This window comes from Gobio gobio, assembly GCF_949357685.1.
Source record: "Gobio gobio genome assembly, chromosome: 7".
Classification (NCBI taxonomy): domain Eukaryota; kingdom Metazoa; phylum Chordata; class Actinopteri; order Cypriniformes; family Gobionidae; genus Gobio; species Gobio gobio.
The window spans coordinates 52,595,846-52,622,514 of record NC_137103.1 but is presented as its reverse complement, the minus strand read 5'-3'; the positions used below and the strand labels follow the sequence as shown (position 1 = coordinate 52,622,514).

At 39.0% G+C, this 26,669-nt stretch overlaps 1 protein-coding gene across 1 annotated transcript in view; it reads right to left on the bottom strand.

Annotated features, from left to right (window-relative positions):
• The window catches only part of LOC307128781 (potassium voltage-gated channel subfamily H member 7), a gene marked incomplete at its 3' end in the record, with an annotated part of 183,975 nt that overhangs the window by 28,761 nt on the left and 128,545 nt on the right, over positions 1 to 26,669 (bottom strand). Inside the window, exons 8-9 of the mRNA XM_079820724.1 lie at positions 21,387 to 21,586; positions 13,269 to 13,521 (exon numbers count right to left, since the gene is read on the bottom strand). Coding sequence (XP_079676850.1) covers positions 13,269 to 13,521; positions 21,387 to 21,586 — 453 coding nt within the window. The remainder of the gene's footprint in view (positions 1 to 13,268; positions 13,522 to 21,386; positions 21,587 to 26,669) is intronic.

Genomic DNA, 26,669 nt, shown 5'->3' with positions numbered 1-26,669 from the left:
ACCGAGTGATTCTGCTTTAAATAAGAGAGACGTGACTGAACTGCAGGTGACATTAAACTCAATTGGCTAAAATGCCTGACACAGCTGTTCATAAGGGATCTGACACCTTTCTGAATCTCACCATGAAGAAGCAGACACAAAGCATTGTGGGTTCTTCCAGTGGAGCAGAGGAGGGAGGAGAGGCGCTTTCTCTTTTTAATGGATCAAAAGAACAGTATTAAATGAACGCTCAGGGTTCAACACCAGTTCAGCTCTATCGACAGCATTTCAGCATGAATAGTCACTTTGGGAACTTTCCCAAATACTCCGCCCACTGACGTCTGGATGGGCCATACAAAATTGTACTTTATTAAGTAGTTTAAAAACAGTGTACTTTTACTTGAGTACATTTTAAGTGCCGTATCGATACTTTTACTGCGCTATTTTCCCTAAACCTGCCGTCGCTACATTGTTTATTTTTTTCCTGTCAACGTGATTGGCTAAGACGAATAATCAGTGTAATGACTCCATGCGTCATGTGTGTGACTCCCGAGTCCCTTCAAATCAACCATGATAGCGACCAGCCTAGAGTGAGAGGCACGCGCGCTTTATGAAAGGGGGTTGTTGCTGGTTACTGTATGATGACTGAAATCGTGAAGTTGCCTTAAACAATTACTAAAAATGGACTGCAGAATATTACATTTTCTAATACACGCACAAATGTACGTATTCTGGGGCCTCATTTATAAAACTTTGCGTAGGATTTGCGTCAGAAGTGGCGTACGGATGAAACATAGGACGTGCGTACGCACCGAAATATTCGGATTTATAAAACCGTGCGCACGCACATCCTACGCAGTTTTCCCTTAATAAATCACAATCAATTCTAAATGTAGCGCAGCTTTTGCGGCTTCATGTCACGCCCATAGTTGCCCATAAATAGTCCGGGAAACGCCCGCAAGTTAATATCCATCGATTGCGAAATCATGGCAAATACAGAGAGGAAATCAAAAAAACGTAACTTCACTCAATGTGAAGTAGAAATTATCGTTGGCGAGGTGGAAAAGAGGAGAAAATGCCCCACAGTGTGGGCATTACTAATGCCAAAAAGGCACTTGAGGTGCAAAAGGTTGCAGACGCCGTAAATGCTGTTGCCTCACAACCTCGGACTGTGGCCCGAAATAAAAAAGAAATGGTCGGACATCAAAGTCGAGGCAAAAAAGCGTCTAGCGCTACATCGCCAGAGTGTGTCTGCCACGGGTGGGGGAAAGGGGACACCGGAGCTGAGCCCTCCTGATGAGAGACTGCCGGCAATTATTGGGGAATCCCTATTAATCCCTATCTATGTGGAAATGGGAAATAGTTCAGTGCAAATGTAATTTCTTGCAGCTTTCTGGATGGTTGAGACATACGTCATATGTTCTTTTATCGAAAATAAAACAAACTAAAGGCATTTGCATGAATACCATGGTTCCGTAACTGATGAAGAAATTTTTACTATGAAAACAACTTTCCCCAGTGGACAATTAATACATCTATCTATCTATTTATCTATATATCTCCCTAATTATCTGTCTATCTAATTGCATCTATATCTGCTCCGCCAGACGGACACATTGACGAGAATATCAGTTGTGTACATTATTTCGTTCTGTTTACCATATTATTTATGAGGATGAATTGCATAACATGCCAATATTGTTGCAGAACATATTTCACTTTTTTTTTTTTTTTTTCATTTCTGTTGTAATTTTCGTTTGATTTTGTTTTTTACACTGCAGATCGATCAAACGGGTGTTCGTGTAGGCTGTTAATTGTAATACTTGCTTTGTGAAGTCTTCAAGTTATTTATGAGTCAGTATTGCCATTTCTTTTACACAACGTTCTACAGTATCTCACACTTTCACGTGTTTATTCCATCTGCCGACGGTGTCGCCATTTCTCATTTCATTCGTTTTTGTGCGTACGCCTGGGTCAGAGCTTACGTGTAGGACCGCACATTTTCCCGTCAAGTTTGCTTTTTATAAATACCAATTATTGCGTAGAGAGTGGCGTACGCCTTCTTTTGTGCGTACGCAACGTTTATAAATGAGGCCCCTGGCCCTGTCCCAAATCGCACACTTCATGTGCACTTTCGGTCTTGTTGACTTACAATGGCCGATGCGTGTCCGTCAAGTCCACTAGACCGTAGGGTGTCCCATTTGTCATTTTAGGTCTCAGAAGGGTGCTCGCGAGCGCCCCCTTTGAGGTCGATATGCGCCCTCGATGCGCACTTCAGCCGTGCGGGTTATGCAGCGGACTTCTTCCCGGCAGTCAAAGCGGCATTACGTCGTGAAAGTGCGGACTCAGAGGAAGACTGTGAGGGTTTAGGGTGCCATTTGGGACAGGGCCGGTGCCATCTGCTGGAAACACTTCATTTAGCTTGATTGTTTAGGCTTCAAAGTGCATTAGGCATTAACCAATCGTCACTGCTAGATTTGTGTCCCTTACATCGATTTTGCTCGGCATGTAAACGCATTAACCTGCTTTCTGTCAGCTTATTGAAGTGCATATTTTAATGTAATGTGTTCTCACATGGCGATTTTAAATTTTAGTCCATGTATAAAGCAAATAACTTTTAAAATAATAATTTAAATCTGGTTAGTTTTTAATTGCAAACAAAAAAATAATCAGTGGTGAAAATTGTGAGTTACTTGATTCTGATTTCTGAAGTGTAATCTTTTTACAGAGAAAACATCCATTGAAATTAAAGCTGTACAATGAATGCGTCTTGAAAAAAAAGAGCGGCTTTTTTTAACGTAACATTGTTAATGTACAACGCTTTGCAACCTTTTTTCAATTAGCCGCAAGAAAACCTCTACAGAACGGTTGCCATAAATGTTACCAGATTATTGGTTGCTTTCTCAAATATTACACGGCTGTATTTTTAGTGCTAGCAGTCAAAAATAAAACTTGGAGAAATATTGAAATACTGTTGATCTCATGTTTTTTTGTTCTTGCTGAGAATCATCCATAAAAGAGTAAGATACATTTTTAATTTGCAGGGTATAAGGTGGAATAACATTCATAGCATAATACTCACTACTCACTACTCTTGAGTACTTTTAAAAGGGCTACTTTTTACTCCTACTTTGAGTAGTATTTAGGACAGGTACTTTTACTCTACTAGCACTACATTTTTTGACAAGTAACAGTACTTTTTTTTTGAGTATGCTTTTTCAGTACTCTTTCCACCACAGCATATAAGTTAAGAGAGGCATTTATTTTCAATAAAAATAAAAGAAAATGTTCAAAAAGTGGAAATAAAGTGTCTAACATGTAATTAAGTGTTTATCGGTTAGGGTTAGATGTAGGTGTAGGGAGGGCTTTATTGTCCCAATAAGGTGGCGTCCATTTAATCATTTTAATAAATATAATAATTAACACTCTGTTATTGCAACCCTGCAATATACACAACACTGAGGTGCAAATAGTATCTGTCACTTTCTATAAGTATAAATAGCATCTTACTAATATCTACACCTATTGCAATGGAAATAGTGCTATTTTTACATAGTGTAAATCGAATCGCTGTTTTCATTTAGGCTGCGTCCGAAAGCCTAGGCAGTGACTCGTTGCCTCGCTGCCTTATCAAACAATGACTTTTAAGGCAGCGTTTGTGCATCAAGGCACCTCACGAAACTGATTTCGAACAGACTTCTAAGGGAGTATAACAGTTTAATGATCTACAGCAAAATAGAGAGAGCTTTGGTGAGAACTAAACAAATATTTAATTACTGCAGAAGTAATATCTTGCTATAAACAGTGTTGGGCACGTTACTTAAAAAAAGTAATTAGTTATAGTTACTAGTTACTTCTTACAAATAGTAACTGAGTTAGTAACTGAGTTACATCATTATAAAAGTAACTAATTACCAGGGAAAGTAATTACTGCGTTACTTTTTTTTTTTTTCTCCAAATGTTCAAATATGTCAAATAACTTGGATGCCCCCAATATTAGATATGTTAAATGAATGAATTGGACACTAGAATAAATTATTATTATAAAACATTGTACATTAATGTACACTATTGTAATGTTACTGTGGGACAATGTGAGAGACACCTATCAAATTCAATGCATTATTGTAAATATTATCAGTAGGCCTACTATAGTGTAAATATTGTGTAAATATTATCAGTACTATACTTTCCTTTGGTAGTGGAGCTCACGTTATCACCTGGGTTTTTAGCCACTAATTTTGTGGCATATGATGATGTGAGGCGCTTCAGAATCACTTGCAATCGTCGTGGAGAGACTCTTTCTTCCTGGGCATAAGTTGCACGTTACTTAAATATTCTTACCTTTCACCTCAACGAGGGAAAAGTAGCGCTTATACTTCCAGTTTGCGAACGCTACCTTTGAAGTCGTTGGACCATCGCTGAATGTGCATATGCGTGTGCGTCATTGGTGTGTGTGTGTGTGTGTCTGTGAACCAAAGACCGTGAAAAAAATAGGTGTGAACTCAACCTATCAACTTCAACCTTGTCTCCCACCCACCAATCATCATCAGTTATGTATACCACCCCACCCACCCCCAACACGCATGGCTAGTGCGCGCGCACACACACACAAGTTGCAGGTCCGACTGACAGAGAGCCTGTTCGGATGAAAAGCGCTTCAGTGAGCTCAATTATAGTAACGCGACTAACGCCGCATTTTTTTCCTCAGTAACGCTAACGGCGTTGTAACGGGAGAAACAGTAATTCGTTTGATTACTCGTTACTGAAAAAAATAATTCCGTTAGTAACGCCGTTTATCTGTAACGCCGTTATTCCCATCACTGGCTATAAATGACATCCGAAGTGGAAAATGTTACACACAAACTGACCTGCAAACGCAACTTTCGGACGCCCCCCCCCCAATCTCAACTTTCACGGGATTGTGGGATAGCAAAGGCAGCAAAGGATACAAATATGCTGCCTTCGAAATTAGATCAGATGAAGGACTCTCAGGAGACAAGAAGTGAAGCTAACATTGGATTCAGACGTGCCTTGAAGCCTTCCTGCCTTGAAATGTGTCCTCTGAAGGCAGCGTTTTCCAGATTTCGGACACAGCCTTAGTGTAGCATAGCATCTCGCTAAGAAAATGCTGCTTTTTCACTTCGTTTAAATAGAATCTATTGCTATTTAAACTTTGAATAAACAGCGACTATAGCTAAGAAAATATGCTATTTTCACCAATAGTGTAAACAGCCGCTGCCAATTTTATCTTAACTGGCTTTTGTGTCACTTTTAGACAGAACATTTTAAGAAAATGGCACATATAAATATAATTTCACTCACCTATCAATTGAAGCACAAATCAATCTTTACGTCTTTTTAAATGTCTGTGTTAAAAGATCACGTTTGGCGGTTTAGTGAGTCAATTATCTGTTAGTTTAGTCTTGGGTGTGGATGTGCATTATCTAGACACTACCTTTGTACTCTTACTATTTCATATGCATATTATTCCTGTGCATTGACTGGATGAAATCATAAAGCTTAATATTGTGGCTGCTTTCAGTTTAAAAAGTAAATTATCTGTTAGTTTACTCTTGTGCATTATCTAGAGAAGCCTGAAAAATAAAATTTTGTCTGTCTTTTTGAGATTTAGCAGCAGAATGTGTGATAGTACTGTCAAATTGACATTGATTTTCATCTGTCCCTTCCTTTCTAAGCAGATGGAAATACGGCTGAAAGCTGCCGACCGCATTACCAAGATGGGCAACGAGTGACTTCCTTTAAGGTATTCCTGTGTGGGATACTGTATCCCACAATGCAATGCTCTTGAATCCACCTTTCCATTATCTGAGATTTTAATCTCTGTTGACACATGATTAGTTTTTGACATTTTTACACTAAATTTGATATTTTTTTATACTTTGCTGTGTTCAAGTAGTGAATAGTGACATTTATTATTATCATCAATGTTGAAAACATCGGTGTTGTCATATTTTTGTTGAAACTGTGATACTTTTTTACCCACGTCTTTGATGAATAGAATGTTCAAAAGAACAGCATTTTTTTTTAAATAGACATTTTTTAAAACATTTAAAATGTATTTACCATCACTTTAATACATTATAGCTGGATAAAATAATTAATTTCTTGTATAAAAATAGCCTGGATGCCAGCCGAACTTACCCCCGCACAACATCATTTGAGGTCGGCAGTTCGGTCTGGACTCGATCCGTTGTAGAGCAACTATGCCTGAACAGAAGCTGTTCGGACCGATCAAATTGTCAGGGCGGGCTTTAGACGATGATGAACAGATGATCAACAGTAACGTAAGCATCCACGTCACCAAAGAGCGCTTGGGTTGAATTTGTTCTAATCCTAATCGGAGAACTTGTTCGTATATATGCATTCACCTTCACTATTTCTCTCAGAAATGATGATCGTGTTGGTAAGTAAGTACTCTGTGTATCCTTAAATTCTTTTTACAACACTGGCAAACATCGTTTACACTCATTTCTTCCTGCGCGCGTGCACAGGGTTACCAAGTTTTCACAACAAAACCTGCCCAATTGCTACTCAAAACTAGCCCAAAACAAGCCCAATAGCTTTCTGGGGGGGTTCTCCGGGAAAAAAAGGCGTTTGGGGGGTAAAATGTGTTTTTCGGGCAGGGTTGCCTGGGTTCCTGGGTCTAAATATCACATAATTGGGGGCCGCGGTTTCTTGGCAACACTGTGTGCAGTTGAGTTCTGTTGACATTTGACAACTAACGTTATGCGTCGCTCCGTTGCTCTGATTGGTTGTAGGTCTATCCAATTGAGGTCTTTCCTGGTTCACAGCCCAACGGAGCAGTATCAGACTCAAATACTGACTAGTATTGAGTATGACAACGTCAGGCTAGTATAAAAACCTTTGAACGGTAGTAGTACACAGTGCCATCCACCAGGGGCGCCGCTAAGGGGGGGAAAGTTAGGACAATTCTAAGGGCCCACACATTTTTGGGGCCCACAGAGATTGGTTTTATTAGTAGCCTAGTAACAGTACTAGTAGTAACGTAATAGAGATTATAAATGTATAATCTACCAGAGTAACAAATAAAACAAAATGATGTCTTATTTCTGCATTTCCCCCCATTCACTGCATGGTTCCGTCCTGTCCTAGCCTAGAATCACAGAGTGAGATCAGATGGTAAACTGTCAAATGAGAGATGTCTTCGCATTCGACAAAGAAGTATAGCTTAAATCCGGTCATCAAAACTGAGTACATTTTAATGGGACTATAAATGGACTATAAATAACAGAATATTAAGTTGTTTCCACTAACTGAGGGAAAAATCCAAGTGATCGTGCCTCGCACACATGTCAGTTCTAGCACTGCCAATTTGACATCGCAGCCTGTTCATTATCAAAATAAAATACGATCAATCGAACATATACAAAGTTCTGTGGGTTTTATGTTCACAGCTGCTGAGCGCGAATTCCAGTGCGAAGCTTCAGTTAACGGCCATGAAGTGCAAGATGAGATGTGTAGCTAAACTAAACGGCTGTGTTACGATAGAAGCTTTAAACGAGCGACAGAAACAATCAGTTTGCAAAGACTGTATCAGCCAATGCTCAGCTTTGGGAAGGGAAATATACAGGTCAGGAAGGAGAAGGTGATGGAGATGAGAATCAGGTATTGTGCTATTTAACACAGATATACCTAATTAAATTGCTGACAACGTTTTTGGATCGCTATAGGTTGGCTTGTATGTTTGGTACGGTAGGGGGCCAACCTTATATTCTTTCATAGGGCCCAAAATTGCTAGCGGCGCCCCTGCCCTCCACTAATGACACCCTTGGTAAATATGAGCAAAGGCGGCTGTGAAAATAAATCTGCATTGTTTTTTGATCTTTCAGTTTAAAAAAATTACAAAATTTGAACCTTTCATTGAGTAAAAGAATTGAAAGTCAGGGGAAAATCACATTATGAAATGTTTTTCTCCAATGCATGTTGGCCACAATTATTGGCTCACTATTATGAGTAAAATATCTCTGAAATATATTCCCATTAATATTTTTTTTTTTTAGCACCCCAGGGTGGACTAGGAACATGACAATGTCCAGCCATGACTTCCTGTTTCACAGGAGTATAAATATGAGGAAACAAGGCCAAATTCCCTTAATCATCCATCACAATGAGTAAAACCAAACAATATAGTTCTGATGTGCAGCAAAAGATTGTTGAGCTTCACAAAAATAGAAAGTGGCTGTAAGAATATTAGCTAAAGCATTGAAAATTCCCATTTCCACCATCAGGGCAATAATTAAGAAGTTTAATCAACTAAAGATGTTAGGAATCTGCCTGGAAGAGGACGTGTGTCTATATCGTCCTAATGCACAAGAGGAGGAGAGTTTGAGTGGACAAAGACTCTCAAGGATCACAGATGGAGAATTGCAGGATTAGTTGAGTCTCGGGGTCAGAAAGCTTACAAATGTATCAAACAGCACCTACATCACCACATGTTGTTTGGGAGGCATTCAAGAAAAATCCTCCTCGCTCATCCAGAAACAAACTATTCAGTTGTCAGACTGGAACAAAAGGGTTTGTTTTATAAGCTTTATGGCAGCAAACCCTCAAGATGGTTTGCAAACAGGGATAAAAAGTACCCCATTCCCACGGTTAAGTAATACCGCTCGATCTTTAATGTTGTGTGCCTATTTTTTTGTTGGAGGTCCTGGACATCTTGTTCAGATTCATGGCATCATTTCTAGCAAATACCAACAGATAAAAAAATCTAAACCTGACAGCCTCTGCTAGAAATCTTATAATGGGCCGTGGTTGGATCTTCCATCAGGACAATGATCCAAAACAAACATCAAAATCAGCACAAAATGAAGCTTCTGCCATAGCCGTCCCAGTCCCCTGACCTGAACCCTATAGAAAAGGAGTGATGAATCGAAGAAAAGAGTTGGGAAGCTGAAGGATCTGGAGATATTCTGTATGGAGGAATGGTCTCTGGTCTCTAGTCAGGTGTTCTCCAAACTCATCAGGCATTATAGGAGAAAACTCAGAGCTGTCATCTTGGGGAAAAGGACGTTGCAATAATTGTGGCCAACATGAACTAGAGAAAAGCATTTATTTAATAATGGAATTTCCCCACACTTTCAATTGTTTTACTTCAGATCAAAGGGATAAACAATGCAGATTTATTTTCACAGCCGCCTTTGCTCATATTTACCAAGGGTGCCAATATTAGTGGAGGGCACTGTATACGTATATGTGTTTTAAATGAATTGCATAACCCTATATCAGCCATGCATCATCTAGTTATTAGCATTAGCCTCTCCCATTAAAAAAACACATTTGTCAACCACTTCTAATCTAGTATTCCATTCAGATCAGACAAGATCTACCGTTTTTTTTTTTTTCTTTTGTTCTCTCTCACACACATTCTCTAATGTGCGCTGCTAGCTATAAAAAGCGAACCCTCTCTCTCCTGTGCTTTGAAGATGCCTAACACATCCAGCAGGAGCCACTTAATAGAAATGTCAGAAGCCGCTTCTTATCAGACACAGTTCTAGACACACAATGCAAAAGCCCTGAAAAGGAAAGACAGGCTTGTTTCCAGAATATGCTCATCAGTTTGACATTTTCTGAAAGAACAGTAATGTATACATTTCACTCTGCCTTTTGATTTGGAGACAGAGCAAACCGCACCCTGGGCACCCCGGCTCTCTGCTGCTGTGTTTAAGCATGTAAGGACAATGGCACATCTACCCACTGGGAGCTACAGCGTGTGCCCTCTCTCGCTCTGGTTGCTAAACGCCGCATCGGTAAACAACATGCCTGGACAAAAAGTCCTCCACAGGACGCGGCTGTGACGCGCCAATGTCTGCAGGCCGCTTTCAGCAAGCACACACACACACACACACACTATTGCATTATCGGATTTCTCTAAAACATCGATCACAAGAGCACAGTGAGAAATGAGACAATGAAATATATTCTTATGCTAGATTTTAAAAATAGTCGACCTCTGGTTAAAATAGTAATTTATAAGTGATTCCTTAATTAAATATCTAGAGCAGGATATTGAAGTTCCAAGTGGTCTAATCTCAAAATGTCCTTCTAAAGGCAACTGAGTAATAGTCATTAAGATTTTTGTGGGGGTCAGTAAGATTTAATAAAAAAAGAAATTAATACTTTTATTCATCAATGATGCATTAAAATAATCAATAGTGACAGTAAAGCATTTATAATGTTCTAAAATATTTCTATTTCCAATAAATGCTTATTCTTTTCAACTTTCTGTTCATCAAAGAATCTTGGAAAAAAAATTTATTATGGTTTCCACAAAAATATAAAGCAGCACAACATTGATGTTTTTAACATTGATAATATTAAAAAAAGTTTATTGAGCAGCAAATCATCATAGAATGATTTCTGAAGGATCATGTGACACTGAAGACTGGAGTAATGTAATTCTGGAGTAATTCTGAAAATTCACCTTTGATCACAGGAATAAATTACATTTTATAATATGTTCAAATAGAAACTGGCTATTTTGAATTGTAATAATATTTCAAAATATTACAGTTTTTACTGCATTTTTTATCAAATAAATGCAGCCTTGGTGAGCATCTTACAAACCAAATCTTACCCCCCCCCCCCCCCCTCTCATAATATATATATGCACACTGACATTAGTATATTATATTTTTCATATTATAATATAAATGTGCTGTCAATCGATTAAAATATTAACACACTGACATTAATATAATATGATAAATATACTATAAATGTGCTGTCAATCGATTAAAATATTAACTAATCGCACATTTTCTGTAATTAATTGTGATTAAACATTACAGTGGTTAATATATTTTTATATTGTAATAATTTCACAGTTAATATACAAATTAATGTAGAAACAACATAAAGACAGTTATGTTAAATATTTGATCTAACAGGTGAGAAATATACAGAAATTGAATAAAGTTATCAAACACTATTTTACATAAATTAATCCTTATGAAAGCTACAAAAAATATTCAGCCAAGAGCAGTGAGTGACTTTCTCTTTGTTTTTTGTTTTCTGATTAACATTAATGACAGACAGCAGCAGGTTTATTAGGCTGCTGTCACTTTAAAACCTGACGCACATAATGCGGATCCGGATCTGACACACATCTGATGTCTCTTTACAGTCATTTAAGACTTTATTTAACTCATTTGCTTATGAGGATACTCGACAAAGCTGGCATTTTGGCATAATTATGTGTGTTTTTGTCCATTCAAGCGCTAAAGAGAACTTAATGTGGCCGTGCGCTGTCTGACGAGTCATGTGTGTCTAAACTGGCTCCGCCCTCCTACGTACTTCCGCTCAATTTTCATTTTCCTTCAGTACGGTGTCTGGGTTTGCGGTATATTCACTGTTTTTGTTCTCCATCCAATCAGCGAACAGAGGGAGTGGCTGAGAACAATGCCGTTGCTGTCGTGCGCTAGTTTGAGTTGTAGTTCAGTAATGGCGGCGGAGAAAGATGTGAGCGAAGCCATTCATTCCGTTGTGGCAACGCAGCCGAATATCCAGAAGTTAAAGCCGGAGCAAGAACAATCTTTGAGTTTTGTTGGTGGCCATGGAGGGGCGGTTCTAGGATTTTCATTTTAGGGGGGCTTAGCCCCCAGTGAGGGTATTTTAGGGTCCAAATTGCACTATTAACTAGTAGCTTACTAACATGCATATCCATAGGATGGCTGTTTAGTAATACTTATAAAGTAATACTTATAAAGCTCCCCCGAGAAAACGTTTATTTCTCTGATCTACATATGTGCATTTTAAGATGTTCTGAAGGCCGAAAAATTTGATAACAGTAGCTTGAAAACCATGTCACTGGGCAGTAGATTATTTGTCTCTTATCTCCACATCTCTCTTTTTTCTCTGTTTTTATCTTGCCCAGTCTCTTCCCCTCCTAACGCTGAGCTTTAACTGATATAGTTTTTCCATTTTCGTCAGAGAAGAAAGTAAATATGCTTTACGTATTAACATACTGATATTTATATGTTTTATGAATACTTTTCTTAGACATGTTAATTTACTGTTTATTAAAGTTTTAAGTTTATTAAATTAATTCACAAAATAAACACATTAATTACTAATCTTATGCCCAATACAGGATGAAATAGCTGAGCTTTCTTATTTATTTACTGAAGGCTACAAATGGAATAATATTAATTTACAATATGTACACATTCATTATTAATCTTATGCCTAATCTGAAGAAAACGGTTTTAATATTTCTTGTTTGTTGATTACATTATGAATCACACTGGCCTATTTTCAATTCAAATTGGCGAAATTAGACAAAAGTGTTGGCTATTCATTTGCCTGAATATTTTTGTCTTTGTTTAACATTTCTGACTTAAAGAAGCAGAGTCTTAGCTTACATTTCTCTCACTTGATGTCGAGTCGTGCTGCTAAAATTCATTCTGTGTGAACATAAAGCCCGCCTACTCTGATTTGATTGGTTTTGAAGCCCCCCTAAAAAGGGTCTAGAACCGTATCTGATGTTGTGGCCCTCCTCCCCACAGGGTTTGGGAAAAGTTAGATTTTCCAGCTCGCTCCGTTAGTGGTGAATAGGTTGGCTAAGGCGAACGCTAGCGATGCTAAGTCGATAGTTGTTGTCGTCTCCACTCATACGTCACGACCAAACGTTAGCGATTGGTTATGGCAGATCCAGAGTGGCTCTGGGCAGATCCAATAGTTTTAAACTTCAACAGAGTACCCGCCTTCAAGGAAGTAAACGCTTGTCAATGGAGAGTGGCTAGACTCTCTGTACAAATTAAATGTACGAGAGTCTGGTAGGACCAGGCTAATGTGTGTCTGTCACAGACAGGAGATTCAGACGCATGCCAGTACAGATGTGTGGCGGCACTTTAAATAGCAGCGGCTCGGAGGCTTGCTCCAAACACTTTTCGTTGCAGCGTACTTGTACATGTGTAATGACAATAAACTTGAATCTAATCTAATTTGTTTGTTTTTTGCATGCCTGAATGGTTTAATAGCACTTGAATGAATGATAGCATGATCGTATCATTCATCATATCATGGGCAGCCAAAGGAGGACAAAAAAAAGACAGATGCTGAGTTAATTGCGTTAAGTATTTTTAACATGTTAAACAGTGGTAGTGCGTTAATTTTGACAGCACTAAATATAATATAATTAATATGTGTGTGTAATTTTATAAATAATAGATTTTCATGGATTATGGATTTCATATAACATCTCTTTCCATTAGTGCTTCCTTTAAAACAAGCTTGTGAGCTCTTACCCAGAATGGCCACCACTATGTCGTCCTTGAGGATCTCTATGGATCCTCGAGACAGGAAGTAGAGTGCGGTGAGAACGTCTCCGCAGTGAACGAGTGTGTCTCCAGGAGGAGCATGGGTGGTTTTGAAGCGCATGGCGAGGGCACGCAGGCATCCTTGAGTCGCACCCTGGAATGCCTTACATCCCTGGAGGAGACTTTGGTTCAGATGGAGACAAATATCTGCCTGTAAACACTCAGGAAACCCTTTTAAGACCTGCAGAGAGACGTGAGAATGAGGTGATACTCTATTAGATCCATCACTGAAGATTAAAGGAAGAACATTAGTGCAGACATTATCTACAATTACACTGTTTGTTATGCTGTGGTGTTAATGGGCTCTGTTCCAAAACCGTAACGTACACAGGCAGCATCCTGTCTGAAACTGGCTCTAACAATACAGTACTCTAATAATAATAATGAAATTGTGAAATCTTGATCATATATTCAAGATGGGAGTGCTTCTATGATGCCTTAAAGTGACAGTTCACCACATTTTGGAACGGAGTCCTTTTTTCACTGCTAATGAAATTATTTTGTATGATGTTTCTGCCAAAGTATTCATACAACTAAATTGGCGAGAAAGATACCTTAACCTAGACATATTAATGATGCAAGTGCCAACTACTGTGCTCATATAGCAGTGTAATCATAAATTAAAAGAGATGAAATAATGAGGGTTCAATAATGGCCACCAGAAATGATTCAGTTTCTTAGCAACATGCATACAAGCTTTAACAAGTGCAACTTTTAATCACCAAGTCTCATCTAAATCAGAATGGCTACCATAGACCGCCATCTAATATATGCTAATTCATGCGAGGGCTAGGTGATATTTGCAATATATTGACAATGATTTTGCTGGAAAATACATTTTGATTTTGTCATTAATATTATTAATATTCTCAATGTTATTGTTTAGTTTCTTAAAGACAGAATCACAAGAATAAAAACACCATATTGCCAAAAGTTTTGGGACGCCTGCCTTTACATGCACATGAACTTTAATGGCATCCCATTCTTAATCCGTAGGGTTTAATATGGAGTTGTCCCACCCTTTGCAGCTATACCAGCTTCAACTCTTCTGGGAAGGCTTTCCACAAGATTTAGGAGTGTGTTTATGGAGATTTTTTTTTATCTTTCTTCTAGAAGGTCATTTGTGAGGTCAGGCACTGATGTTGGACGAGAAGGCCTGGCTCTCAGTCTCCGCTCTTATTCATCCCAAAGGTGTTCAATCGGATTGAGGTCAGTCAAGTTCCTCCACACCAAACTCGCTCATCCATGTCTTTATGGACCGACGCTTTGTGCACTGGTGCGCAGTCATGCTGGAACAGGAAGGGGCCGTCCCCAAACTGTTCCCACTAAGTTAGGATCATTAAATTGTCCAAAATGTCTTGGTATGTCTTGGCATTAAGAGTTCCTTTCACTGGAACTAAGGGGGCAAAGCCCTACCCCTGAAAAACCATACCCCCACACCATAATCCCCCCTCCACCAAACTTTACACTTGGCATAATGCAGTCAGGCAAGTCCCGTTCTCCTGGCAACCGCCAAACCCAGACTCATCCATCGGATTGCCAGACAGAGAAGCGTGATTGGTCACTCCAGAGAACACGTCTCCACTGCTCTAGAGTCCAGTGGCGGCGCGCTTTACCCCACTGCGCTGACCAGTGTTGTGCCAGTTCATACCTAAAAAGAACTAGCTCAAAGTTCAGTTCACACAGATGATAATGAACTAGTTCATGTTCATTTGTTAAATTCTTTTTAAGATAGGCCACTATCTTACTCAATAGAACCTCTTTACCATCCATTACCAGCTGCAAATCACTGCCACTCCAAAACTAATCAAAATGATTGTACCAATAAACAAGAGACAATTATTATAGCCAGGAGAAAAATAATATTTACCCCTTAAATAATGTGTAATCATATGTAGAAATTGGAAAAAACAAGGTGCAGTCAAGGTATACTGTATGTTCAGTGAGCTTAACTTGGGTGGGTGTGCTTGGCGGCGGTCCTCTCTTCGTTAATGATTTCTTGCGTTCATCATTCAGTCGCAGATATTTGCCAAGACAGCTCGGATGGCGTAACTCGAAGTGTCGTTTCAAATTTGAGCTCGATGTGGCTGACGTACGTACTTGTTTGTTTAGTCCCGGTGGGCACAGTTTGCACAAAAACGTAAGGTTTTTTCCGTCTGAGTCTTCCTTTGTTTGTACATAAAACTCTGTTAAGTTCTCTTCAAAACTGGCTTCAGCAGTAGCTAAGTTTGAATCACGTGAACTAGTACTAGCACTAGTCATGATGCTGGACCATCAAGGTGTTTGCTGTAAACAGTCGTGTCGTAAAACCTGACTTTTCAAATGAGCGTGAACGTGAACTGTGCATTCTGCTCATTCCTGCCAGAGTGAGCGCCGCTCTCGTTCACGTTCATTGAATGAAAAGTGATTCGTTCAGTTCAGCGTTCGGCGAAAATATGAACGCGTTCATGCACAACACTGGCGCTGACCCCGCTCTGTGATTTTACATGGCCTACCACTTCATGGCTGAGTTGCTGTTGTTCCCAATTGCTTCCACTTTGTTATAAAACCACTAACAGTTGAGCGTGGAATATTTAGTAGTGAGGAAATTTCACAAATGCACTTATTGATCCCATTCTTTCACAAATGTGTGTAGGAGCGTCTGCATGCCTAGTGCTTGATTTTTACACCTGTGGCCATGGAAGTGATTGAACACCTGATTCGGAGGGGTGTCCCAATACTTTTGGCAATATAGTATATATTTCACCATTTTGATGCATATCTTTATTCATATTTTTTTCTTTTGTGATACTCTTTAAGAAACTAAATAATAACATAATGATATTAATATTTCATCATTTTGATGCATATTAGTATCAATGCATTTTTTATTTGGTGATTGTTATTATTATTAATATTATGTTTTCTTAAAGAGTATCACAAAAGAAAAAAATATGTGACCGTGTCACCAAGAAAAATAAATAAATAGGATATGCATCAAATGGTTGCCAAAAGGATGTCTAAAGTAAGTATCATCCTAAATATCATCCAGCCCAAAACCTTTCCTGCTAGGAGTCCTTGAAGGAGGGTGTTAAACATGCAGCGTTTCTGCACTGTGTGACTAAGATGAGCATCAATATTTCCCAAACTGAGTGAAGGGTGACGTGTATGAGAGAGACTAAGAGATAAGACATGAATGAAGATGAGTCGTGTCTGCGTTTATATAAATACCTCCTGCTCTTCCCAGGGTGACGAGGTCGGTCCATTTCATACGAGGCAGACATGGAGAGAGACAGGTGTTGCTTTCAGTACATAAACTCACACATTCAAACTGTGATGACATGTTCAGATAGCATTTCAGAGATCACTTATAGCAATGGTTCAACCAAAAATGAAACGTCAGCCATTATTTAGTCACCCTTGTATACACATTTTCTTTTTTTGTGGAACTTTTTAATTCTGCTCTTTTCCGTACATTACAGTTCATTTTCAGTGAATAACAACTTTAATTTTAATACAGCGCAACTACTTTTATCATACTTTTATGGTGCTTTTTTGTCTTTTTTTTAGAGCTTTTACGTTCCACAGAAAAAATGGAATGTGAGTATACAATTAACAGGTTTTTTTTTTTTTTGGCTGAATTGTGCCAACAAACATGACTTGGCACAGGGATGCCCAAACTTTTTTTGTCAACAGGACCAGTTTGACGTAAAATATTTACTTTAATTTACAAAATTGGAAACATTTAAGGATCTGGGGCCCGTTCTTCGTACGTCGCTAACTCAGTTAGCTGGATTTGATTGTTGACGATTTAACATGATCTCGGATTGTTTGGTTCTTCGAAGCTCATCCTGGACTTGCTGTCATAGTAACAGGTCCGTAAGCTTAAACCTGCTCGCGAGCGGCTTATTTCATGTAAACAGGATTAGATTGCATCTTGAGGTGATACTTAAAATCTGTCCCGGCAGCCACTGCTACTTTATTACAAGAGTTCATTACTGAACCAGGGGCAATAATAATCATTTTAAATAATAATATAAAAATGTTATATTGTATATGTATATGAGAATGTATAATGTTGTGTATAATACTATAGACAGCCACTTGATTGAGCAATTTATTTGTGATGGAATAATTACTTTATATAATTTTATTTTTATTGGTTTACACACATCACATGTTGTACAGTTAATCTGAGCCGTGCATTAAGTGATCACGGATATTATGGGATGGCTTGATGCAGCGCAAGAGAGGATAGTTTGATCTTGACCCATAAGAAACTTGAATACTGTCACGTTACAAATCTGCTTAAAATTGAATTAAAAATTAAATTACAACATTGAAATAAAAATGTAAAGGGTGTACAAATACTGTATAATATCGTGAATATAAATAATTGGTAATCATGTTAAAAAATAAATAAATAAATAAACATTTATCATTTATCTATTATAACTTTTATGTTGGTTTGGTCGTTTGGCTGTTTCCTTATAAAGGTTCAGAAATTCGTGGGTTTTTTTTGTGTAATTTGTCAAGTTGTTTGCCAGGTGGCTTTTTAATTATATGATTTCATTACGTTGCTGTCTTGACGCCAGCCAATCGCTGCATTGCTGATCGTGGTTTCGAGTATCGATGCATCTGCCCTCTTCAGGGAACACAAGAACGCGCAGTGATCTTAGATCATTTAATCCAGATATTTAAATCCAATCCGCAAATTCGTTTGAAGAACCAAATTAGCCAGAGATCAGTTATCACGATTAAAAGATCTGGGATCTGTCAAATCATCTTAGATGTAATAAGCGAGGTACGAAGATGGACCCCTGGGCCTGTATTTATCAAGCATCTGAGAATTACACACTGCTAAGAATTGACTTAAGAGTAAAAAAATTATTGGCTCAAAGCTGTGCTTAAAAGTTAGTTATCAAGCATCTCAATCATACTTTAAGTGAAGTGGAGGACTAAATCTTAAGTGTCAGTCTTAGAGTTGATTTACGACACTTTGCTGTGCCACAAACGGGATTTTAGATGATGTCATAGGGATGAACCAATCACTGAATAGATTGCCTTATTTAAGAATATTCTCAGATAAATTCACATTGAATGGTGAAGTTCCTAAGAGGAGTATACATTCAACACACATTTGACATAAATCATTTTCAAGAGAATACATTATAATATACACATTTGAAATGAAAGATAACCACGTTTTCCACCATGTCTTAAAGGGATAGTTCACCCAAAAATGAAAATTAGCCCATAATTTACTCACCCCCAAGTCATCCTAGGTGTATATGACATTCTTCTTTCAGACGAATAAAATCAGAGTTATATTAAAAAAGTCCAGGCTAATCCAAGCATTAGAATTTGATTCATAGTTGCTCTGTTTTTGAAGTCCATAAAAAGTGCATCTGTCCGTCAAATAACTGCTCCACTCGGCTCTGGGGTGTTAATAAAGGCCTTCTGAAGCGAATCGACGCATTTGTGTAAGAAAAATATTCATAATTATAACTTTATCAAGTAAACTTTCGACCGACCGCCTTCCATGGAAAAGTGTTGAATGTTGAAAGTGAAACTCAAGATGCGTTCGTGACGTCATGACGAGCGGACCTGGTTGTGTTAGTCTTTCAATCGGAAGGGGAACTTTCAACAATTTTTCCATAAATTGAACGGGGAAGGCGGTCGGTCGAAAGTTTACTTGATAAAGTTTTAAATATGGATATTTTTCTTACACAAACGCATCGATTTGCTTCAGAAGGCCTTTATTAACCCCCCAGAGCCGAGTGGAGCATTTATATGATGGGCAGATGCACTTTTTATGGACTTCAAAAACAGAGCAACTATTACTGCCATTATAAAGCTTGGATTAGCCTGGACTTTTTTAATATAACTCATTTTATTCGTCTGAAAGAAGAATGTCATATACACCTAGGATGACTTGAGGGTGAGTAAATTATGGGCTAATTTTCATTTTTGGGTGAACTATCCCTTTAATAACATTTTTGAAACTTGTGTGCTGTTAACTGACCTGCCTATATTAAGCCTAGATTTTGGATATAATCAGCAATTATGGATTCTAAAAGAAAACCGAACTGGCAGGAGGAAGAAGCGCTACTGCTTGCCGAATTAGTCAAACAGTGGAAACTTTATAATAGGCAAGTTCAGCCCAACATTAACCAGCACTGACAGAGATGATTCCTGCTCTGTCCAAACGATACCGTTTGATTAACTGCTCATTGTCAAACATTTCAAAAACATTCTTCCTCTTCTAAAAAGATTTGCGCACGTCTCTGTCTCCTCAGTGCCATCACAAGCCCCAGCGGCAACTCCTAACCACTTGAGAGACCTCTCGAGCTGTCTTGAATAACTGGGAAAGCAAGAGTGATTCTTAGCTTTAAGAAATTTGATAACTTGCTTTTATACTTAAGTTTGAAAGTAGGAGTAAATTTCATGAATTCTCAGCACTTAAGACTAAAATGGCACTTTGAGAAGCTTGATAAATACGGGCCCAGATCCTACATGAATTCCGGGAGATGTGTGTGTTTCACATTCTATAACAGTCTGCCTGACAATAAAGCCATCGTGAAGCCAAACCCCCTCATAGAAGAAGAAAGCCAATGATTTCACAACTTTGACGGATCAACTAAATTGCAACCTCCAAGTGGAACTCGTATAACGGTCTTCCACTAACGCTCTACTGTCAACACACAGCGTTACTTTTTAAACAAAACAACTTATTTGTCAATAAGTGACAAATTAACACCAACATTTTCCGATTTACATGTTGTGATGTGTATAGTTACATTGTGTACTAAGACCGACGGAAAATTAAAAGTTGTGATTTTCTAGACCGATATGACTAGGAACTATTCTCTCATTCCTGCGTAATGATCAAGGAATTTTACAGCCGTACCATGAGTGCAGTGGCGCAATGATATTACGAAAATAGGCTAACTTCCATCAACATAACCAACGTGTAAGACGTGTAATAACCAGACTTCATTGTGATTTATCTTATAATTTTTTTTTGTGTACATTTTTTGACATTTCTGTGTGTTTAAATAGGTTTAAGGTCTGCATTATCTGTCTTAATAAGTAGGGACTTTTATTTTGACGGCTGTTGTAGTCTACGGAAAGATAGTGAGAGCTTGCGGTTCATCGGAGTGGTTAGGCCGATTTAAAGTTTGCAGTTTGTTAAGCACCCCCCGAAAAGGCATAAGGTGTGTATGTTCTTGTTTACTGTCATCTGTAATGAGTATTTTTGTGTATTTCGATGTATGTTAATGATAATGCTATGAAGAGAGAGAGTTTGTATACGAGGTGTTACAGTGATTTTTTGGAGATCAAACGATTTCAATAAACTCCATGAAACATCAGTAAAGTCTGGCCATCATTGGACAGGGTCCGCTACACAACGTGACAATCTGCTTGCACAGAGAGCGCTGGGGACTATTATCAGGTGCTGCATAATATCATTGCGCCGCTGGACTCATGGTACGGCTCAAAGTTCTTTGATCATTACGCAGGAATGATAGTTTAGTTCCTAGCAATATCAGTCTAGAAAATCACAACTTTTCATTTTCCGTCGGTCTTAGTACACGATGTAACTATACACATCACAACATGTAAATAGGAAAATGTTGGTGTTATTTTGTCACTTATTGAGCAGTAGGCTAGCTGGAGCCATTTACCTCCAGTCTTTGTGCTAAGCTAGGCTAGCGGTTATTGCGTCAGACAGTTATGGCACGCACGGAGATGAGAATGGGATGTATGGACTTATCTAACTCTGGGGATACGGTGAATAAGCTAAAGTCCCAAAAAGTTGGCGTGTTCCTTTAAATAAGTAACAGAAATAAAATAACGGAGTGTCTATTTACACTAACTCCGCCCACTGATGTCTGGTTGGGCCAGACAAAATGGCAGAAGATGCTGGATTGTCAACAACAGAAGTAGTGTAGGGGTAAGGCGCGTGGCAGAAAGTTTGAATTCGCCTTTTGCCATCACATATCAGATCAGAAAATATCATGGCTAAAATGGTTGAATAATTAGATCAGGATGTATTAAACGCACCGTGTTCAAGTCGATGCCGTTGGTGTAGGTCCACGAGTGTTGGAAGTACTCCTCCAGTCTCTGCCGGAGCGGGTTTGGGATCTGGTGGAAGCGGATGAACTCTTTCACACGGAGCATCTGCATGTGGTAGCGCGCCGTACCCGAATACAGCCGCTGGATGATGGCAGAAACGTTCCCAAAAATGCTGGCGTACATCAAAGCTGAGGAAGACAGGACAGGGTCACACAGGTGAAATTGCAAATGCAAGGTACATTTTGTCTGTGGAGGACAATTTAGATCAAATCAGCAGTGTTTCTTTATTGTTGTGACCATATTTTGATTACCGAAAACCAGGACACTCGGCCCGGCAATGAGATACTCAAATGATACTCGACATTTACTCAAAGATTCTTTATTAATTTCTATACATTTAAAGTATGCCCCCTCTGTATGGATAGAAAATTGTTATATTAGGGCCAGGACAGGACTTGAAAACAGGACATGTCCTGGGAAAAAAGGACATTTGGTCACCCTATTGTTATCATTTTTATGCATGATGTGTTCTCAGCTATTTATGATTCGATACCTGTGTTTTAACTGTGCTGTCCACTAAGGGATGATGGGATAGATTTTTGACTTTGGACCTGACTGGTTTTTGAACCGGTTATCTTTAAAGGACTGGACGTGCTGGTTTCAGTCTCCTCACCGGCTGCAGCCATGTCTTCATCTCATACATGAAACACTCGCATTCACACAAAGAAACCCTGTAGACAAGTTTGGTTGAGCAAGGTGCGAAACACCAAGGGCCCTATCATACACCCAGCACAATGCTATGCCAGGCACAACGCAAGTGTTTTGTGCTAGTTTCAGCCCTACGCGGTTATCATTTTCACATCCAGCGTCACGTTGTTTAAATAGCAAAAGCACTCGCGCCATCCATTTGCCCATGGGCGTTCTGGTCTGAAAACCAGGTGTGTTCAGGCGCATTGTTGGTGTGTTGATATTTTGAGGAACTGAAAACGACTGCGCCATTGACCAACAAAAACCTGGTGTAAAGTCAGTAGCTCAGTATTTTTTGTTATTTAAAGGGCATGTTAGTAATATGCGCCTGTAGGTGGTGCACAACACGCATACACTCTGATTATTACACACATACAGGGATGCACAACAGCACACAAACATGCAAAATATTAAAAATAAAAGGATTCCTCTCTGGAGAAGCGTTCAGTCTTTCCACTCCCAAATTCTGGCATGTAAATAGTGAATCCGCCATGGTGGAAGCGCAACGGGCTTTTAAAGGGAATGGGAGATGAGACTCTGATTGGTTTATTGCACGTTACGCCCAGAACACACCAATGACTCATTAAGAGACCAGGCGCTTCGACTGTTTTTTCCGTCGTTATACTAGCAAAAGTGGATTCAGACACGCCCTGAGTTTACCTGCGCAATGAGCTTCAGACCATGTGCACAAATTGTTAAAGGTCCTGTTCTTCGTGATCCCATTTTTCAAACTTTAGTTAGAGTGTAATGTTGCTGTTAGAGCATAAATAATACCTGTAAAATTATAAAGCTCAAAGTTCAATGCCAAGCGAGATATTTTATTTAACAGAAGTTCCCTTTCAAAGCCTACAGCGAACGGCCGGTTTGGACGACATCCCTGTACATCCTGCTTTAATTACGTCAGTAGAACAGTTTGTTGACTAACCTCCGCCCACAAGAATACGCGAAAAAGGGGGTGTGGTCTTGTTGCTCCCTCGTGGAGAAGAGGAAGTGTTGCGTTCGGTTCGGTTGCGTTTGTCGCCATCAGACACTGTTATTTTCATCCCGGAGTCAAATCACCTTTGTTTGGCCTTCAGGGGCTGTAGTTTGAGCGCATGCATCTCTCTGTTATGGTAAGAGGCGTGACCTTTCCGGGCAACGTGCGCTAAGCTGCTGTCGAATCACAACACGGGATCCGCTGAAACAATCAGAACTCGTTACGTATTTCTGAAGGAGGGACTTCATAGAACGAGGAAATTCTCAGGCCGTTTTGAGGACAGTGAAAACAGCGCTATACAGATAAGTAAATTGTGTGAAAAATACAGTTTTTTTTTTTTTTACACATGAAACATGAACACATGTTATATTGCACACTGTAAACACAAACAAAGCTTCAAAAAAACACGAAAAACGGGACCTTTAAAATAGGGCCGTAGTAGATATAGCGTTTTCAATGCCCTGTAGATGGCGATATTGCTCCTTTTGTAGAAGAAATCATTTGCTGCAGAAAAAGTTAGGTGCTGTGCAAAATGTAACGAGTAAATGTATTGGCTTAAAAAGGCATACTTATTCAAAAATGTAGTCGAGTAGAGAGTAAAAGTTGCTAATACCTTTGATACTCAGTCAAAGTACAGAGTAGCGGGTTGAACGACTTCTGATTTTTTTTTTTTGTCGACATTTATGTGTTTAAAGTCGAGGTGACCTTCGTCGTCATTAAATGAACAAATAAGCCTGAACCTAGGCCTGCACGATAAATCGCTATAAAATCGCGATCTCAATTCACCCTGTTCACGATTTAATTGTTAAATGACTACGATTAAAAAAAAAAAAAAAAAAAGCCTTTATTTTGAAAGGACCGCTCTCACAAAGTTCAGGGCTTCACCCTCAGTTAATATAATTCCAAGGATTATAAAAAGAAGATATGCGGTAAAACTATTATAAATTAGCCGTGTTCCGTCGAGTGCAACTTCCTTCCCTTCACAGCAGCAGCTCTGTCATTTCTCCCTAAACCTAAACTTAACGTCAGAATCAGTGATTGTTGTAAAAGGCAGTGTCTACTGTTGCTAAAATGCAGGACGTGTTAAAAAGAGCTATTAAATGCACAATAATCCACAGAAGAGACGCTGTTTCCAACTTCAATGTGTGTGTGTGTGTGTGCGCACGCTGTGTGTGAAACGGACCAACTTGCACATTATTCATTAGGCTTCATGTGCGCGTCTAAACCATCAAATACACAACACTTAGACTATGTCAAAATGACCGGATTGGAGAGCAGTCACTTAAACACAGTTTATGTCTTAAATGGGTGTAAATGGTTTGGAGAAATGGGAGAGTATGATATTATTAGATCTGCATTTGGTCTTAAAGGGGCAGCGTCTAATAAACCTGCTGACGATTGAGCTATTAATGCGAATCAAACAAAAGGCAAAAAGAAAATATGCCATACCCACATAACTCCAGTAGGAGCAAGGAAACAACAGAAGCCATTTCTTACCATCTAGCAAAAGATATGGTTCCAATATACAACGTAGAACGTGACGGATTTCAAAAGATGATCCATACATTGGACAAACGCTTCTCAATACCATCCTGCAACCATTTTGAATGTTGTATGACATTTCAGTTAGCCTATTTAGAGCCATATTCAGTGCAGTGTTACATTTCTATTTTTGGTAACCTTCTTAAATGGCCAGTTGAATGCTAATTATACAATTTACAGGCTTGTGGTGATGTGCAATCTTCTATGTGCCAAAACAAATATTTTTGGTATTGCCAATTTGTTTTGTCATGGTTCATGTGTGCAATAAAACATTACACTTCATGAGGAAAAAAAATAGTTGCAGAGAATCGTGAAATCAATTCTAAGCTAAAAAAGTCGTGATTCATATTTTTCCCAGAATCGTGCAGGCCTACCTGAACCTTAAGCTAAACTCGAACCCTGGTTGCCTTGTGGGCAGCGCTGTGCACATTTACTTCCATAGTATTTTTTTCCCCCCATACTATGGAAGTCAATGGGGCCCATCAACTGTTTGGTTACCCATATTCTTCAAAATATACAGTGCCCTCCACAATTATTGGCACCCCTGTTAAAGATGTGGTCGTGGACTTCTAAAAATTCTCCTTTTTTTTAAACAACATAGAACCCAAATGCAAAAAAAGACAAAAATCCAACCTTTCATTTTATTACATTACTTTGGTGGTAAAAAAAAAAAATCACACATTTAGAAAAAAAAAAACTTGAAATCATGTGTCCCACAATTATTGGCACCCCTGATGTTAATACTTTGTACAACCCCCTTTTGCCAACAAGACAGCACTTAATCTCCTCCTATAACATTTCACAAGATTGGAGAACACAGAGAGAGGGATCTTTGACCATTCTTCTTTGCACAATCTTTCTAGATCATCCAGTGTCCTGGGTCCTCTCTTATGCACTCTCCTCTTTAGCTCGCCCCACAGGTTTTCAATTGGATTGAGGTCTGGGGACTGAGATGGCCATGGGAGGACCTTGAGTTTGTGACTGCTGAACCATTTTTGTGTAGATTTTGCCACATGTTTTGGATCATTATCCTGCTGAAAGACCCAATGACGACCCATCTTCAGCTTTCTGGCAGAGGCCATCAGGTTTTTATTTAAAATGTCCTGGTAGTGCAAAGCGTTCAGAATGCCATGCACCCTAACAAGGTTCCCAGGGCCTTTGGAAGAGAAACAGGCCCACAGCATCACAGATCCTCCACCATACTTCACGGTGGGCATGAGGTGCTTTTCGGCATACTCATCTTTTGTCTTACGCCAGACCCACTTAGAGTGTTTGTTGCCAAAAAGCTCAATCTTAGTCTCATCTGACCAAAGCACACGATCCCAGTTGAAGTCCCAGTACCGCTTAGCAAACTCCAGACGTTTACGTTTGTGAGTGTTAGTGAGAAAAGGCTTTTTTCTTGCATGCCTCCCAAACAGCTTGTTGGCATGTAGAGAGCGTCTGATGGTTGTTTTGGAGACTTTGTGACCCCAAGATGCCACTCTTTGATGCAATTCTGTGACAGTGAGCTTAGGACATTTTTTTACTTCTCTTACCATCCTCCTCACTGTGCGTTGTGGCAAGATAAACTTGGGACCTTTTCCAGCCTTGTTTGTCACTGTTCCAGTTGTTTTAAACTTCTTAATGATTCCTCTGACTGTAGATACGGGTAAGTTAAGGCGAGTGGCTATTTTCTTGTAGCCATTGCCTGACTTATGAAGGTCGACACACATCTGCCTTACTTGAATGGTGTGTTCTCTTGTCTTTGCCATGTTGACAAATGGGTAAGAGAATTAGGCCTCTGTGTCACGTAATATTTATACCCCAGGGAAACAGGAAGTCATGAATTACTAATTAAAAGTTCCTAGATACCCTGACCAACTTTAGCAACTACAGAAAAATATATTTAAAAAAAAATCAATAAAAATTTTCAGAGGAATTGTTAGGGGTGCCAATAATTGTGGGACACATGATTTCAAGTTTTTTTTTTTTTTTCTAAATGTGTGATTTTTTTTACCACCAAAGTA